Genomic DNA, 14,644 nt, shown 5'->3' with positions numbered 1-14,644 from the left:
CTAAAATGACTTCAGGTAATGGGTCTGGAGCTGGAGGGCATTTGGATAAGGCACTTTCAATCCACCCCTGTCCCCCAGACCAGGGGAACCCACCTGCAGTGGGGAAGCATGTGTCTGGCCTCTGAGTGTGAACCATAGGAAGGGCTCCCTGAAATCGCCTGATGACTCCTTACGGCTTTAATGGATTGAAGGTGGAGGTCTGGCTGGCTGACCTCTGAATAAGAGGCTGCAGTCTGGCTGGGAGATCAGAAAGTAGAGACGGATCTCACCCCACTCTGAAAATGCTGAAGGTCATTCTACCTGTCACCATCCTGGAGGGAAAGAAAGTAACATTTGATATAAACCACTTAAGCACCACTAGCTGTACTGGGTGCTTTCACCTGTGCTGTCTCATTTCATATTCACCCCAACACTGAGAGGTAATTTTAGGAGTCTTTGAAAGGGTCTAATAAATTCTATTCCTGGGGGGATTGGGGGGGGGGGAATGAATTGGGAGATTGGGATTGCCATATATACATTACTGATAAGAAAAAGAAATCAAATTGTACACTTTAAATATATGCAGTTTATTGTATGTCAATTGTATCTCAATAAAAGTTCTTAAAGAAAAAAATAATAATAAATTCTATTCCTCTTCTCTGCCTGGATTCTGAGCCAGGTGAGAAATAAGACAACCAGGTCAATAGATATAATATCAAAATAAAGTGTTCATTACTGATCATGGCTAGCTCAGCTAAATATGAGAGCCCAAGTGGGCTTGCTAACTGGACTCATTTCCTAGGGCTGGACTAACACATTATCACAAACAGGATGGCTTACAGCAAGAGAAATTTATTCTCTCACAGTTCTGGAAGGCAGTCTGAAATCGAGGTGTTAGGAGGGCCAGGCTCCCTTCGCAGGCTCTGGGGGGAGAATTCTTCCCTGCCTCTTCCGGCTCAGATAGCCGCAGGCATCCCTTGGCTTGTGGCTGCGTCATTCCATTCTCTGCGTCTGTCTCCATGCAGCCTTCTCTGTGTGTCTGTCTTCTCTTCTATCCTTTGTAAGGACACTTGTCACTGGGTTTAGAGCCCACCAGGATAATCCAGAATATTCTCACTTTGAGGTTCTTAATTTTACATCCACAAAGACCCCTTTCCAAATAAGGTCACATTCACAGGTTCCAGGGGTTAGGACGTGGACGTATCTTTTGGGGGTTCACCATGCAACCTACTATACTACCCAAACCACAGAATTAGACACACTCATCTACCTAGTCACAAAAGGTAGTGAATCACTTGCTTCTTAGGGATCAGGCTTTTACCCTAGACCAGTGGGTCTCACCTGGGTGCAATTTCCATCTTGCTTCCTCCTTCCAGGGATATTTGGCAATGTCTGAAGACATTTTTGTTTATCGTGACTGGGAGGTGCTAGTGATATCTAGTGAGGAGAGGCCAAGGGTGCTACTGAACATGCTACAACGCACAGGGCACCCCCGCTTCCCTCACCGGCAAAGAATTACCCAGCCCCAAGTGTCAATAGTGTCAAGACTGAGAAGTCTTGCCCTAGACCCATAGCAAGGCTCAGTGTCACAGAGAGCACATGTTTGCTGCAGGCAGGCTGATCCCTGGAGAGAAAGGGTGTGAGCTGAGTTCCCCTAGTCTGTTCTTCCCAAATTTACCTCCCCTGGGGTGACAGCAAGTATAGGAGTGAAAGTGGAGAGAAGAAGCCAGGAGTTATACTCCTTGAGCTCCACTGACATGAAGGAAATGCCAGGAATGCGGAAGAAGAGCTCATCTGTAGTAACTATTTTTATTATTACTATTTTTTTTAAATTGACGCACATGCTGAGACTCAAGTCAACTAAGTAATTTGTCCACGTCTGCCTGACTACAAAGCCCTTTTTACACAACCACATCATCTGCCTTTGGGCCAGGTCTGAACTGTAAAGTTCATTAACAGGAATGTATCAAGGACATTCCATGCGCTAGGAACTGTGCTGGGTTACTGTGAAAGTAAAGATGACTCAGGCCACAGTCCCTCTCTTCTAGGATCTCATGGTTTCAGAGGAGACAGACACACAAACACACAACACAAGAGCGATGAGAAAACATAGCAAGAGCTCCATGGAGGTCTGTAGGAGAAGCAGTCAGTGCACAGGCGGGGGTCAGGGGGGTGGTGACAGCTCAGTGGCTTCCCTCGTTGGTACACTGTCAGAGGGAAGTTTCTCCCCCAAAAGAGGAGAACTCGGACGTGTGAGCTAGACAAGGGCAGGTGGGAGCTCTGGTAGAGGATAGGTTCTAGTTTGGAGAAAGACCTGGTTGAACAAGCAGAAATGTCTTAGATTGGTGTGTCATTTTGGGTCCCTTGGGAAAGCAGATGCCAAGACAGAATTAGAAGGACAAGAGATATATTGGGAGAAAGAAGAAAGGGAGTGGGAGTGAGAGGGAAATCTTCAGACCCCATGCAGTCCTGACACCTGCAAAAGGAGAGGGGAGGGAAGGAGACTTGGCAGGAGAGCCTCAGACTGCAGTGCAGCCCTGAGAAAGTCTGAGCCAGGCAAAGGGAGCCCCAGAGCAAAGACTGCCCATCCGAGGAGTCCCCAGTGGGGCGGAAATGGCCCAGCTCCAGCACCGCAGCTGTGCTTGGTCACTGGCTGGGGGCTGCTCATGGACAGTGTGGCCTCAGCACAACAGTGAAGTGGATTCTGCTGCAGCAGTCAGCTCACCACACACTATACTCCTTCCAGAAAATTCTTTCTTAATGGAAGATCTGAGTGGTGCATTTCCATCAGCGACCAGAGTGGGCCAAGGGTAGTTCAATGTCAATAACAAAAGGCAGAGTTTTGAACAAAGCATGGACTTTGGCCCAAGGAATAGTGGAAGTAGTGAAAATAATGACAGCAACAACAGAGTATAGTAAAACGACCCGATGCTATAGTAGATATGCCTGCAGCCTACACGTGGGGCTGGAAGGGAAGCCCCACCCCCGCAACCCTGTCAAACCCAGGGACCTAGTCTCAGCCCTCAGCCTCTTCAGTGTCTCTGTAGCAGTGGACACCCATGACCTCTCTTTTCTCTATCAAATTTTTCCTCTCTTGGCTTCTGTGATGCTGCATTTCTTGTTTCATCCTTCCAGCTTTTCTCTCGCTTCTTCCCTGGCTCTACCTCTTTTGTTTGGCTTCTACATGTAGGCATTCCCAAGCTCTGGTCTTCAAACCTTTTCTTCCTCTATCACCTCCCTTTTAGGGATCACGTGGTTTCACCAATCACCTTTGACCCCGCCACATCCGTTCATGGTCCTCATTTCTCCTGAGAACCCCAGACCTGCATTCCCAAAGGTTTGGGGAACCTCCACATCGCGACACGGCCCAGCATGTGGGGTGCTTGCACACATATTCTGATATACATGGGTTATCCCCAGCACTGAAATGTCATGACGTTCCGTCTGACCTTCACCAAAGGCTAACTTTCCTTCTCGACTCTGCCGTTCTATCGGTGGACACACTGAGTCCCCCAGCACTCCAGCTTGCCTCCTCCAAAGCATAGCTGATTCTTCTTTCCACATTGCCTACAGCCAGATGAATAGTTGTCTGAGTATTTTGCCTCCACCCGGACAAAATATCTCCCTCCTGTTTCCTCCTTGTTTTCGTGTTTACCACAGAGATCTGGGAGTTGTTAGAGGTGATACTTGAAGCCCCTAAAAGAGAGCAGAGTTTCAGATTGTTATTGCTCCTCCCCTGGACTGTTCTAGTCATTTCTTCATGAGCCATTCCTGAGTGGCTTTCCAAAAGCTTACTGAGAGCACATCACGACCTTCGGTTTCTCCCCATCATCTCTTGAGTTCAGCATATCTCAGCAGCAGCAGCAGCAGCAAAACTTTCAGTTTAGAGACAGTCCAAGACCTCAGTTTTAATAAGGAAAAAAGAATGAGGTCACTATGGTCAATGGGTTTATTAGTCAATATGTCTACACACATCTCCAGTATTTACAAAGTTTGAACATTTTCTCCTCCCCAGGGCCCAAGAACTAGAATTAGAAGATCATCAAAGCAGACTGGAGCAGAAATTACGAGAGAAAATGCTCAAGGAGGGTGAGTATGGTGATATGTTTGGGGCCTTTGTTAAGAACATTTTTTCCTATGAAGACACTTGACCAGGACATGCTGCATATTGCAGAATGGAGTGTTCTTCCTGCCTTGTGCCACCAGCCTGGGAGTCAGAGGGGGTCACAAAGCCAGCCTTCCTCTGCCCCCACCAGAGCACAGCAAGTCCCTCTTAGCTTCGTTCACTGGGGCTGCGAGAGCAGCCTTTCGCTCCATCTCATGGGCTAATAGGAACAAAGTCATTTATTCACACACATTCACTTATCCATCCATTCATTTAACAAATATTTGCTGAGACTCTAGAGTGGGCCTGGCAGGTGGAGAAGAGCAGCCCTGACCTGTGGCTTCACTAGGGAGACTGACACCCAGAGCAGTAGTTATAACAGTGAGATGAGGGCCATGACTTCGGTGCTTTGGGAGCGCAGAGGAAGGCAGGCCTGGTTCAGCCAGGCACCGGGGATGGTAAAGGAAGCATCCTTCCCACCACGGGCTGGCCCAGGGCATCACACGTGAGAACATTATTTCCACCACGAAAGGGGGAGAGTTGAAATAAATGTAATTGACACCACGAACTGATTCATGCATTCACAGGCTCCAGCCCACAAGGCACATTCACTGTTTTGTGTCTGTATGTTTGTGGGGCCAGATCCGTGCGTGGCGTTCCTACATTTAAACCTAAGTCTAAAAGTTAAATCGTTTCTGCATACCTCATGGACCGAAACTGCACCTACCTATGGGTCACCTGCTTCATAGCAAGCGCTTAGTAAATGTAAGACGTTATCATCACGATCATTCTTATTTAGGTATTTTATCCCCCTTTTACAGATTAGAAAACTGAGACTCTGAGAACTTAAAAAGCATGCTCAAGGTAAATGATGGGGCTAAGACTTGGGAAGAGATCACCACAGACTTGGGGTCTCCTGTTCTTTCTCACATAGTAGGGGTTGTAGATTGTTTCTTTACAGCAATAGGAAACTATTTCTAACAAAATCCTTACAGAACTGCTCTGTATAGAACAGATAAAAGGGGTATACCTTATCTTGTGTCAGAAGGGGCTCAGCTGGTTCCACTGATGGTGAGCCAAAACCAAGAGGAGTTTTAAATTTCTCTGTCTCGATGATCAAATAAGGGGCACCCATATTGGAGTATACCTAAACTAACAAACCACAGTGTATAACTAATACCTCATTTACACATCTGATAAAAGTTTTAATTTGCTCCATTTCAGGGTGGTAAAATACATGCCACCAAAGACTCCATGAGACACTTTTGAATCATTTTTATTTTTTTAAGTACTTGCGAAGGAGTGAGGGTCATACGTTTTCTCACTCTTCTGAGGTGTACCCAAAAAATGTAGCTTCTTCATTTTGCCTTGTCATCTTGCATGAAATATTCATCCCCCTAGTTGGAAGGAAGGAGAGAAAGAAAGAAGGCAGGAAGGCAGGAAGGCAGGAAGGAGGGAGGGAGGGAGGGAGGGAGGAAAGGGAATTTTATTTATGCCTCTCCGGTAAACTTAGTCTGATGCAATAATTTAGTCTGGCGCAGTCCCTCTAGGGAATGCTCAGTCTCTTTGGGATGAAAGTGTTCAGTCTTACAGATAGGCACCCCTTCTGTCTGCTTGATCCTTAAGGTGACCGCCAGGCCATGGCAAGAGGCAGGTCTGTGTGGCTTCGCAGCACTGGGAATCTGTGTGGGTTGCTCTGACTCGCTGAACCCCACATCACTGTTCTCCGTCATCGGGCTGCCCCTCTCTGCTGGCATTTGCAGCCAAGTTGTATGGCTGGCATGACCCACAGCCTGGCCATTCTCTCAGCATGCCCGGAACCTGACTCCTAGCCTCGCTCAGCCTCGCCCCGGCACATCCTCCGCTCCGGCTGGCCAGGCAGTCTACCAGACAGTCTCCACTGTGAGGCCGTTCATCCCTCCTCATGGCGAGCCCCGTGGCAGGCCCAGTGACCCGCTACCTTTGCATCTCTGGGGCAAGTGGACACTTCTGGGCTCTACCTCTGTGTGCCACACACAGCAGATCAAGATCTGGAGAGCCACACCCAAACCCCTTTTCACTGCTCAGCCACGAGTTCTACCTGTTCCGTGTTTATCCATAGGGCGCCATTCTACTGGCCTCTTCCCAGACTTCCAAGCAAGGGGCAGGGCAAGAGTCCCTCAGCCCCCCAGTGTCCCCATCAAATAATATGACATCCCCTGCCTCCTTGGGGGCTTCCAAGGCCCAGAACAGAGAGACTGGAGCCTAGGGCTTTCACCTTCAGCTTCTCCTGCCTCTCTCTCCTCCCTCCCGTGAAACATGAGCTGCGAAGGGAGCGGTGCCTCTTTATTTCCCTTTTGTCATATGTACCTTTTTCCTGACACTGTTCTCAGTACTCAGCCTGATGCGTGAGACAGAGGTACCCTCTCTGCTCTGGTATCCTGCCCACCGCCTAGTCCCCTCGTGTTAAATAGGAAGGGTTAATGGGATTGATAAAGTCCTGTCCCAAGGCAATAAACTGGTTGACAAGACTTAAAATCTGCCTTTAAAATCCTGTTTTGAGTGTCAGAAAGTCATCACTACCAGTTTCTTACTCTTTTCCCTCCTTTTATAACGGTCTTATCTCCCGGAGGCAATCGAATGTCTCGGGCCAATTAGAGGAAGGTCATGTACTCAGGGAGAAGCACAGGCACAGTCTGGAAACGTCCTCCTAGCAGCCAGCCGTCACCTCACTTGGCTGCCGCCTGGTCTCTATTCAAAGGGCTGCGATCTGTCATTAACTACCAATGAGAAAAGGATTCTCGTCATTGAAATAGTATCCACCGGTGCAGATGGTTTCCTCAGAAACTTTTCCCACAGATGGCTTTGCTCAGATGTGTTTAGGTGAAACCGCCTTTTGTGCTGTTTTGTTGGTTTCTTTTTTGCCAGGGGAGGGCAGGTTGGAGGGCTTGGCAGGGCTTGGCTGGTATTAACTTCTTTTTCTGACAAAGGGGTTTTCCCTGTCACTTTATATAGCATCTCAAGATGAAACCTGAGCAGACGGCAGCACAGAGCACCCACCTTTCTAATCTGTGACTCGGAGGGCGGGTCCCTGGTGTTAAATTCATTTCCTTGTTTTCGCCATGGAAATGGAAGGGCAGAACACATCCAGAACAATCAAGAATGCCCATGCCAGAAGCTCTCCCCGGGTCGAATCTTACCTGGAGTCCAATGTGGGGGTTTTTTTTGTTGTTCGTTTTATTTTGAGGGTTTTTGTTTTTTTTCCGTAGAGAGCCAGAAAGATGAGAACGATCTGAACGAGGAGCGAGAAATACTCACCAAGATGATGCAAGTGATCGAGCAAAGGGACAAACTGGTGGATTCCTTAGAGGAGCAACGCATACAAGAAAAGGCTGAGGACCAGCACTTTGAAAGCTTCATATTCTCCAGGGGCCGTCAGCTGAGCAGGCCCCGCGGGGAGCAAGCTGGGGACCAGATCCGGCCAAGCACCCCTCACTCACTCCTTCCTCCTTTCACAGGATATGTCAGACCTGGAACGTAACTTATACCATGCTGTAATTTTTTTTTTTAATTGAAGATTCTTTCATATGTACTCCAGCTGCCCAAGATCCATGAAGAAAATACAAAGAATCTTTTGAAATCGGCAGTCAACTTCAGCTGGTCTCTTAAATTGGAAGTGACCTTGGCAGACGATCAGCATTGTTTTCTGTAGAAAGTGACACAGAGATCGATTTTCCTGCTGCTTTTATCATTTCTCTTCCCAATTCACTGAGTTAGACATCTTAAGATTTTTAAGAAGCTGCCTTTTCCTTAATATATCCTTATTTGCCCTTTTTTGCGTGGATGACCGGTTTCCAAATGTCAGAAAGAAGCAGCCGCAGTTTAAAGATTAAGTTAATATTTAAATTGTGTTTCCAGAGAAAGAGAAGAAACTTTGAGATTACTGATTACATAAAGCAAATAACTCATATAGCAGGTGTTAATTCAATCCAGGGTGAATTTAATTTACCAGGTGTATTTATAAGCCTTAATATAATATACATAAACAATGAGAGTTTAATAGAACATTTGAGCCTTAATTTTATTTTTTTTTAAAAAAGAAAGAAAAAGAAAGAAAGAAAAAAGGAAATAAAAATTTGACTTCATACCAGCAGGATTGTTACTTATCCCCAAATGCTGTTGGCTTAGAAACACATTTTCTTTCTTCTTTTCTTTTTTCTGTTCTTTCCAGAGGACTCTCCTTATTGCCCCTGGAACATAGTGAGAAATTTTTGTAGGAAATGAATAATTTTGAAGCACTTTTTTATAACTATTGGTAATGGCAAAAAGTATTACAGAACTCTTTCATTTGTTGATAAAATATTGGTGAGGTTGATGCTGCTATTAAAAACAAACATGCCAGCGATCCCAGGTGAGGGATGCATCTCAATGGTGGTCTTCTTAGGTCCAAACAGAGAAGCGTCTCTGACATTCTTTCCAGGGGTTGCCCAGGAAATCCACAGGACAAGACAAGGCCACTTCTGCCTTCAAGGTGGAATGGGGTGCAGTGGTCCCATTCATGAAATCCCAAATTTGGTAATGGTTGTCTTTGTGACATTTTCAACATGAAAAGAAACATGGAAGATGGAGTTTGTACACTGACACGGGATTCCTGGGACATTCTGAGAGTTCATATGGGAATCAAAGAAAAGATTTTAAATGGTGGTTTGTTGTCATAAAGTATTTGTTTTCCCTCAACGGGATTCTTTGAGGAGTCAGTCCATCATTGACAAGAGACAGACTGAAGAACTATTTGTCGTATGTTTGGCCTCTCTCATTACTGCAAGTGTCTAAATGTATTGTTGGGCAAATGGTGCTTTGCAACCACCTGGAGAGCTAACTTTCCTCAATATAAGTTGACCCATAAACCACTTTTGTCTGAAATGCTGTCCGTGCACACCGATCTGGTCAGCTGATAAGCTGGAAATTAGAAGCGTGCCTGAATTTCCCAAGTTAGCCAACATATTGGGTGGTATTAAAACTCAACCTTTCCATGGTATACCAAGTCCCAAAGGTTGAAGTTTTTTTTCTTTCTTCTCTCCTTCCTTTTTCATTTTTTTTTCTTTTAATAATCAGGTCTTCTAGTGCCTGAATTCTATTATTAGGAAATATATACAAGCCTCTATTTCTCTCTCTGTCTCTCTGTCTGTCTGTCTCTCTCGCTGAAAACTGTGCCACTTAGGACTATTTATCTATTTTTATTTATTTGTATATTTGGTGGAAATGGCTAATATGATTTCCTCATAATTCTGGTTTTCCTGTGTTGTAGTTTGGAGAAGACCTATTAGCACTAAGCTATTGGTATATAAGCTATTTAATATCAAATAACCCAGAGGTTTGGGACAATAAGCTGTATAGTATTAAAGATTTATGGAGATAGTCAAAATAACATATTCTGCCATCAGGCATTCCGAGATAAGACTACAGATGCTCAGGAATGTTAATTCATTTTAAGAAAAATACATAACTTCAGTTTTCCTTCTAGAATGGGTAGAAATATTCAAGCCCAGTCACCATTTGATGCTTGCATACATGTAACAGATGATGCTCAAATGTGTAGTGTCTGGGTTGTTTTGTGCAAAAGAATTAATTGCCATTTATTTTAATTTGTGCTATTTCAGTCTAAAAGAAAGATTCTCCCAAGAGGGCCAAGAAAGAAGGTGGTTGTTGGCCCCAGTATTCTGTTAATAGATGAGAGAAGCAATTTGTTCACTTTCTCTTCCAAAGAGTATGTTCTGTGGTTTAAGGCTGAGTCTTATCTGGCCAAGTTAAAACATAAACCTCATATTTAACAGCCTTCTACACTGGCATCAGTTTTCCCAGTACTTAAAAACTATCTTAATGATCATTTCCAAAAGGACATAGATATTGTGGCTGTTGAACTATGTTAAATGATTGCAATAGAAAATGTTCTAAGACCCCCCAAAGGTAAAATATTGTACCATTTGAAGACAGTGTCTGTGTCTGCAATATGAGCAGGATTATGATGAAAACAGACAGAGCCTTCACTCTCCCATAAAATAACACTTGTGATCAAGGCTGAGCCATTTCGGACTCTGAATGAGACAGAAAGCCCCAGCCTCAGGTCATATTTCATAGTCAGTCTCACGCAGCTGCTAAGTTAAACCGAAAGGCTCACAATTGAAACTTCAGAATTTTGCAGATGTTGGACCAAGAGGACAGTTCTTAAGCTTGCTCTCCCAAACCATTCATTTATTTATTTGTTTAATAAACATCTTCCAAATACCTGTGAGATTCAGCAGCCCTGTGCTAGGTATAAGGATACAAAAAGAACATTATTTCCTCTACCCTCAAGCAAATGCAAAGAGAAACAAGGACAACTCCCAAATAAATTAAAAAAAAAAAAAGAACGATTTTTGTGATAAGTATCAAAACCTGTACTGCTTACACTTTATCTCAAGCACAAAGACTTATTTGTAAGTGCTTCTTTGGCAATAAAAACACAAGTTCATGTTTCTAAAACTGTGAAAAATAATATCAGGTTATACTGTTTCATTTAAACCTCGACTTTGGCAGGGTTAGGCTGCTTGGAATCAATCAATGTTGAGATGCATGTTAATTGCAACTGAGAAAGGAAGTGGCAGGTGTTTCCAACTCTGATGAGCTGCAATGAAATTGATGTTTTCTGCCTTCTGGAGGCAGATGACAATTCACCAATGTCTGTCTTCCCAGGAAGCAGATTTACAGGCTTTTCCTTCCAAACTGAAAATGGCAGCCTGTCCCACCCAGGTGGTTGATCAGAGAACTCCCTCAGCAGGGCAGAGGCGGCAGGGGGCAGCTGGGGCTGCCACATGAACGGAGAGAGTGGCAGTCATTGGATGTAGTTTACTGTAATAAGAAGGTTCTCGTACAGGGGAGCGTGTACTATTTCACCTACTGTTTATCTTCTAACCTCACTGCTGAGTGGCTTGTGAAAGATTAATTTGCTCCAACAATTGGGAACTATTCATGTGGATTGAAATGTGTTACATGTGCACTGCTATAAATACTGAAATGAACCAAAAATAAATGGTTTTCTGTCGAAAGAATCCAAACATGTGGGCTTGGTCTGGCACCTCTGAGGCCAGCGTCCATTTCATTTCTTTATTCCAGTGAAAGGACTCGAGCAAAGCTTTGATTTCGTGTCAGAGTCTGTGAATTATCGTTGAATGCTTTGTTCCCAACGGAGCACCTGGCAGGACTTACCTGGATGTGAGTGGGAGGAGGAGTGAAGAAGGCTCGCCTCAGGTGTATTCTCTCAACAAAGAAAGCTGTTCTCAAAGGTGGGGAGGGGGAGAGAGGCGGCCTCTCCTAGTCCCGGCTCCCATTTCTCTTACCCAGTGCAACCTGGTTTTGTATTTCATTCATGCAACGGGAGTACTCCCCTCGGCACAGAGCTGGCCCCTTTCTTCAACTCACTCTCGTTCAGGACTGAGGTTTTTAATTTGTTTCTGTTCTTAATCCCAGCACATGCAAATTTGTGAAATGTGAGCATGTGATTCACCAAAATTGCCACATCAGGTGAATCAAGTGTCTGGTCCCCATCATCTCACACTAAGTTCCCCCATTGTTTGAAAGCTGTTGTCTGCTGATAGAATATTTGAAATGGTTCATTTTTTCCATTGCATGTCAACAGAAAGTAAACATAACTGCAGATGAGAGCTCCTGTTTCACAAGTGCTAACATGCCAAGGGAAAGGCCAGCCACCTTCCATGGCGTTCTGCAGGTTTTCCTTGCACCTGTGGTGGGGCTCATCTACCCACAGAGCCACAGACTCCCAGCCTTGAGCTGACCCGGTAGCTGCAATTCACCACCCCTCAGCCTTCAAGGCACGCTTAGTAATGTCACATTCACTCTCCCAGCTCATTTCTAGAAATAAAAAAAGGAAGACCTATGCTGTCACAGCTCCCCTGAGGAGCCCTGTGACCCTGATAATGGTAACGGGTCCTGTGAATTCAGCTCCCCTCACCTGCCAGCTGCTGTAATAAGCTCTGTAGGTGCATTATTCCATTTAATCCTGAGAGCAAAATTCTTAAGATAAACATTGCCCCATTTTGAGATGATGAGACGGAGACACAGAGGCCCAGGAGCTCAGCTGGTAGTCTAGGTACAAAGTAGCAACACTGGGGCTGGACCCAGATGTCAGCCTCTAGAGCCCAGGCCCCTTGACCGCCAGGCTGTATGACCCCCAGACGTGTGCCTTGTGCTTGGCTGTTCCTTCCCTCCCTTTCCTAGATGGGCGCTCATTGCCACCCTCTCTCAACACACCAGTGCCCAGCACCACTCAGGGGAAATCTAGCCTTAGAAGCCCAGGCTGCCGCTTTGAAGCGTTTTGTTTCCTTTGATACTACATCTGTGTATACTCGAATGCGAAAACAATTGTTTAAATGGTTAAATTACCTAACCTCCACCACCCCTCACAAAAATCTTATAAGAACCATGATACTCTAGGAACAGGCATCTTGTTTATCCTGGGGGATCAGGTACTGCGGACGCACGACCGTGGACCCAGTGGCCCAGGGGACTTTTTGCCCTAAATTGCACTATACAATCCAATCCCCAGTCCCAAGGGGAGGGAGCCAAGACCACAGGGCCAAGGGGGTGGGAGAGGAAGGAGAAGGGAACATGTTGGGGGCCAGCTGAGAATGAGGTGGCTTCTGCAGGTCCTTAGGCAGAGTGTGCAGAGGTGGGGAGCAAGATGGGGTCACTGGGAAATAGCACTCGTGGGCCTGTGTGACACTGAAACAAATAACCTGATACTGGGCGGCAGTTCCCAATACACGGGTGGCATGAGAATTCAGTTCCCTGCCCGTCCCCAGAAAAACAGAAAATGGTTCCCTAGGAATTTGGGGGAAATTGTGTGGGGGGGGGGAGGGGGGTGGTCCCAAACCCTGTGTGTGATTTGAAAACAAATCAATAGCTTAAGAAAAAGCAAGTAGAATTATTCTAAAATAGTAAGCTGAGCACTAGTCACTAATTCAGGGCTCAAATTTCAGCCTTGCCACTGCTCACTGGCTGATATCGAACAACTCAGTTGTGCCTCAGTGTCTTCATCTGTGAAGTGGGGCTGATCCTCTCTCCCTCCTTTCCTCTCCCCCTGCCTCCCTCCCCTCCTCCCTGCCTTGCAGGTTCCTTACAAGCGTGAGTCTGCCCTACATAGGCTCCGATTTTAAAATGGAAACGGCTAGCCTATAACTTTGTGATCAGAATGGCCATGGTGAATCCCAACAGCAGAAACAGAAAACAACACTTCAGATCTCAGCAGAACAGGTACGGATGGGCTGTTTCCACAAGAGGAGATGTAAGCAGGGAACGAGGCCAAGAAATACACTTCTCAGAGCATTGTCACCTACCTTTTGGGCCTCTCTCTCTGAGCTGGCCTCTGCTGACCAAATGCCCAGCCTCTTACAGATCTTTTTGGCCCATGATTCTTCAAGTACACCTTGAAGACACCCTCTGGCCCTGGCGATTTGGTTGCATCCAGCTGTTAGAGGTAATACTTCTAAACTTCCTCCCTAAAAGGGAACATTTAAGCATGAAGAGGCTTAATATCTTCCCCAGCAAAGGTGGAAGCAGAGACTCTCACTCCTTCAGATCACACCAGTCTGGAGGTGGGTGTGGGAGGAAGGTGGATTACAATGGATTACAACCATGACAAAGAAGACGGCTCGCCTGAGTACCTGCCCTGGGGAGGGGTAGGGGACAGCCTGGGAATAACCTCAGTGGCCTGTGACACAGACCACAGCAACAGAATTACTGGAACCCCAGGTATTCTTGCCCGGCTGAGTCTGAAGTGGCTGACAACCGCCCCTTTCTATCCACAAAAGCTTCACCCCTGCGGCTGAGCCCCTGGAGGGTTCCCCGTTCCTCTGCTAAATGACTCAAAGAGGAGGTCCTGATTTTAGTGGCTTCAACTCTACATGCAGTTGACCTTCAGCTATCATGTTCAGGTGGGGGACTCCTCCTACTAACGTTTACAGTGCATTCCTAGGCGCCTAAAGAGTAGGGAAGCAGGTCAGCTGTCTCTAAGGACTTGGGACACATTCCCCCCTGGCCGGATCAGAGGCCGTTTGAATAACATCGCCTGTGGGATCCTCAAAAACATCCTCGCCCTCGGTCCACCATGTCACAAACCAAAGCTGAGGTCTGCCAACCCCCCCTGGCCCGATGCCTTCACTGCTCACCTGGAGAAGTGCTTGCCCGCTCCTGCCCTCAGCAAGTAGGACCCCTGAAGGACATGCCCACTGGCAGCCTGGTCTTCGAAGGCCACTGCTAGTGTCCCAGAGCTCCTGAGGGGGGACGTGCAATAAGAATTCTCACTTAAGACTCTGAGTCCAAAACCATTTCATTTCAGACATTTTTTTCATCCCGAGAGCATACCTTGCTTTCAGTGACTAAAGAGGTCTCCAAGAAGCTCTGTCTAGCTTCTCTCCTCATCCCCTGATCCCGCTGCTTTGATGTGGTCAGACAACTAATGATTGATTGGGATCCAGACCCCTTGGGAAACCCTCTTCACGATCTGCTGGGGCCTCCCATTTTGTC

General features: G+C 46.1%; 1 protein-coding gene across 1 annotated transcript in view; it reads left to right on the top strand.

The window, feature by feature from the left end:
- The window catches only part of MICAL2 (microtubule associated monooxygenase, calponin and LIM domain containing 2), a 231,070-nt gene extending 219,936 nt beyond the window's left edge, over window positions 1-11,134 (top strand). Inside the window, exons 36-37 of the mRNA XM_057695680.1 lie at window positions 3,995-4,068; window positions 7,333-11,134. Coding sequence (XP_057551663.1) covers window positions 3,995-4,068; window positions 7,333-7,604 — 346 coding nt within the window. The 3' untranslated portion in view covers window positions 7,605-11,134. The remainder of the gene's footprint in view (window positions 1-3,994; window positions 4,069-7,332) is intronic.
- Window positions 11,135-14,644: the final 3,510 nt, after the last annotated feature.

Source organism: Hippopotamus amphibius, chromosome 9 (genome assembly GCF_030028045.1).
Source record: "Hippopotamus amphibius kiboko isolate mHipAmp2 chromosome 9, mHipAmp2.hap2, whole genome shotgun sequence".
NCBI classification, from domain to species: domain Eukaryota; kingdom Metazoa; phylum Chordata; class Mammalia; order Artiodactyla; family Hippopotamidae; genus Hippopotamus; species Hippopotamus amphibius.
The sequence above is the reverse complement of the archived record's forward strand: the minus strand, read 5'-3'. Positions and strand labels throughout refer to the sequence as shown.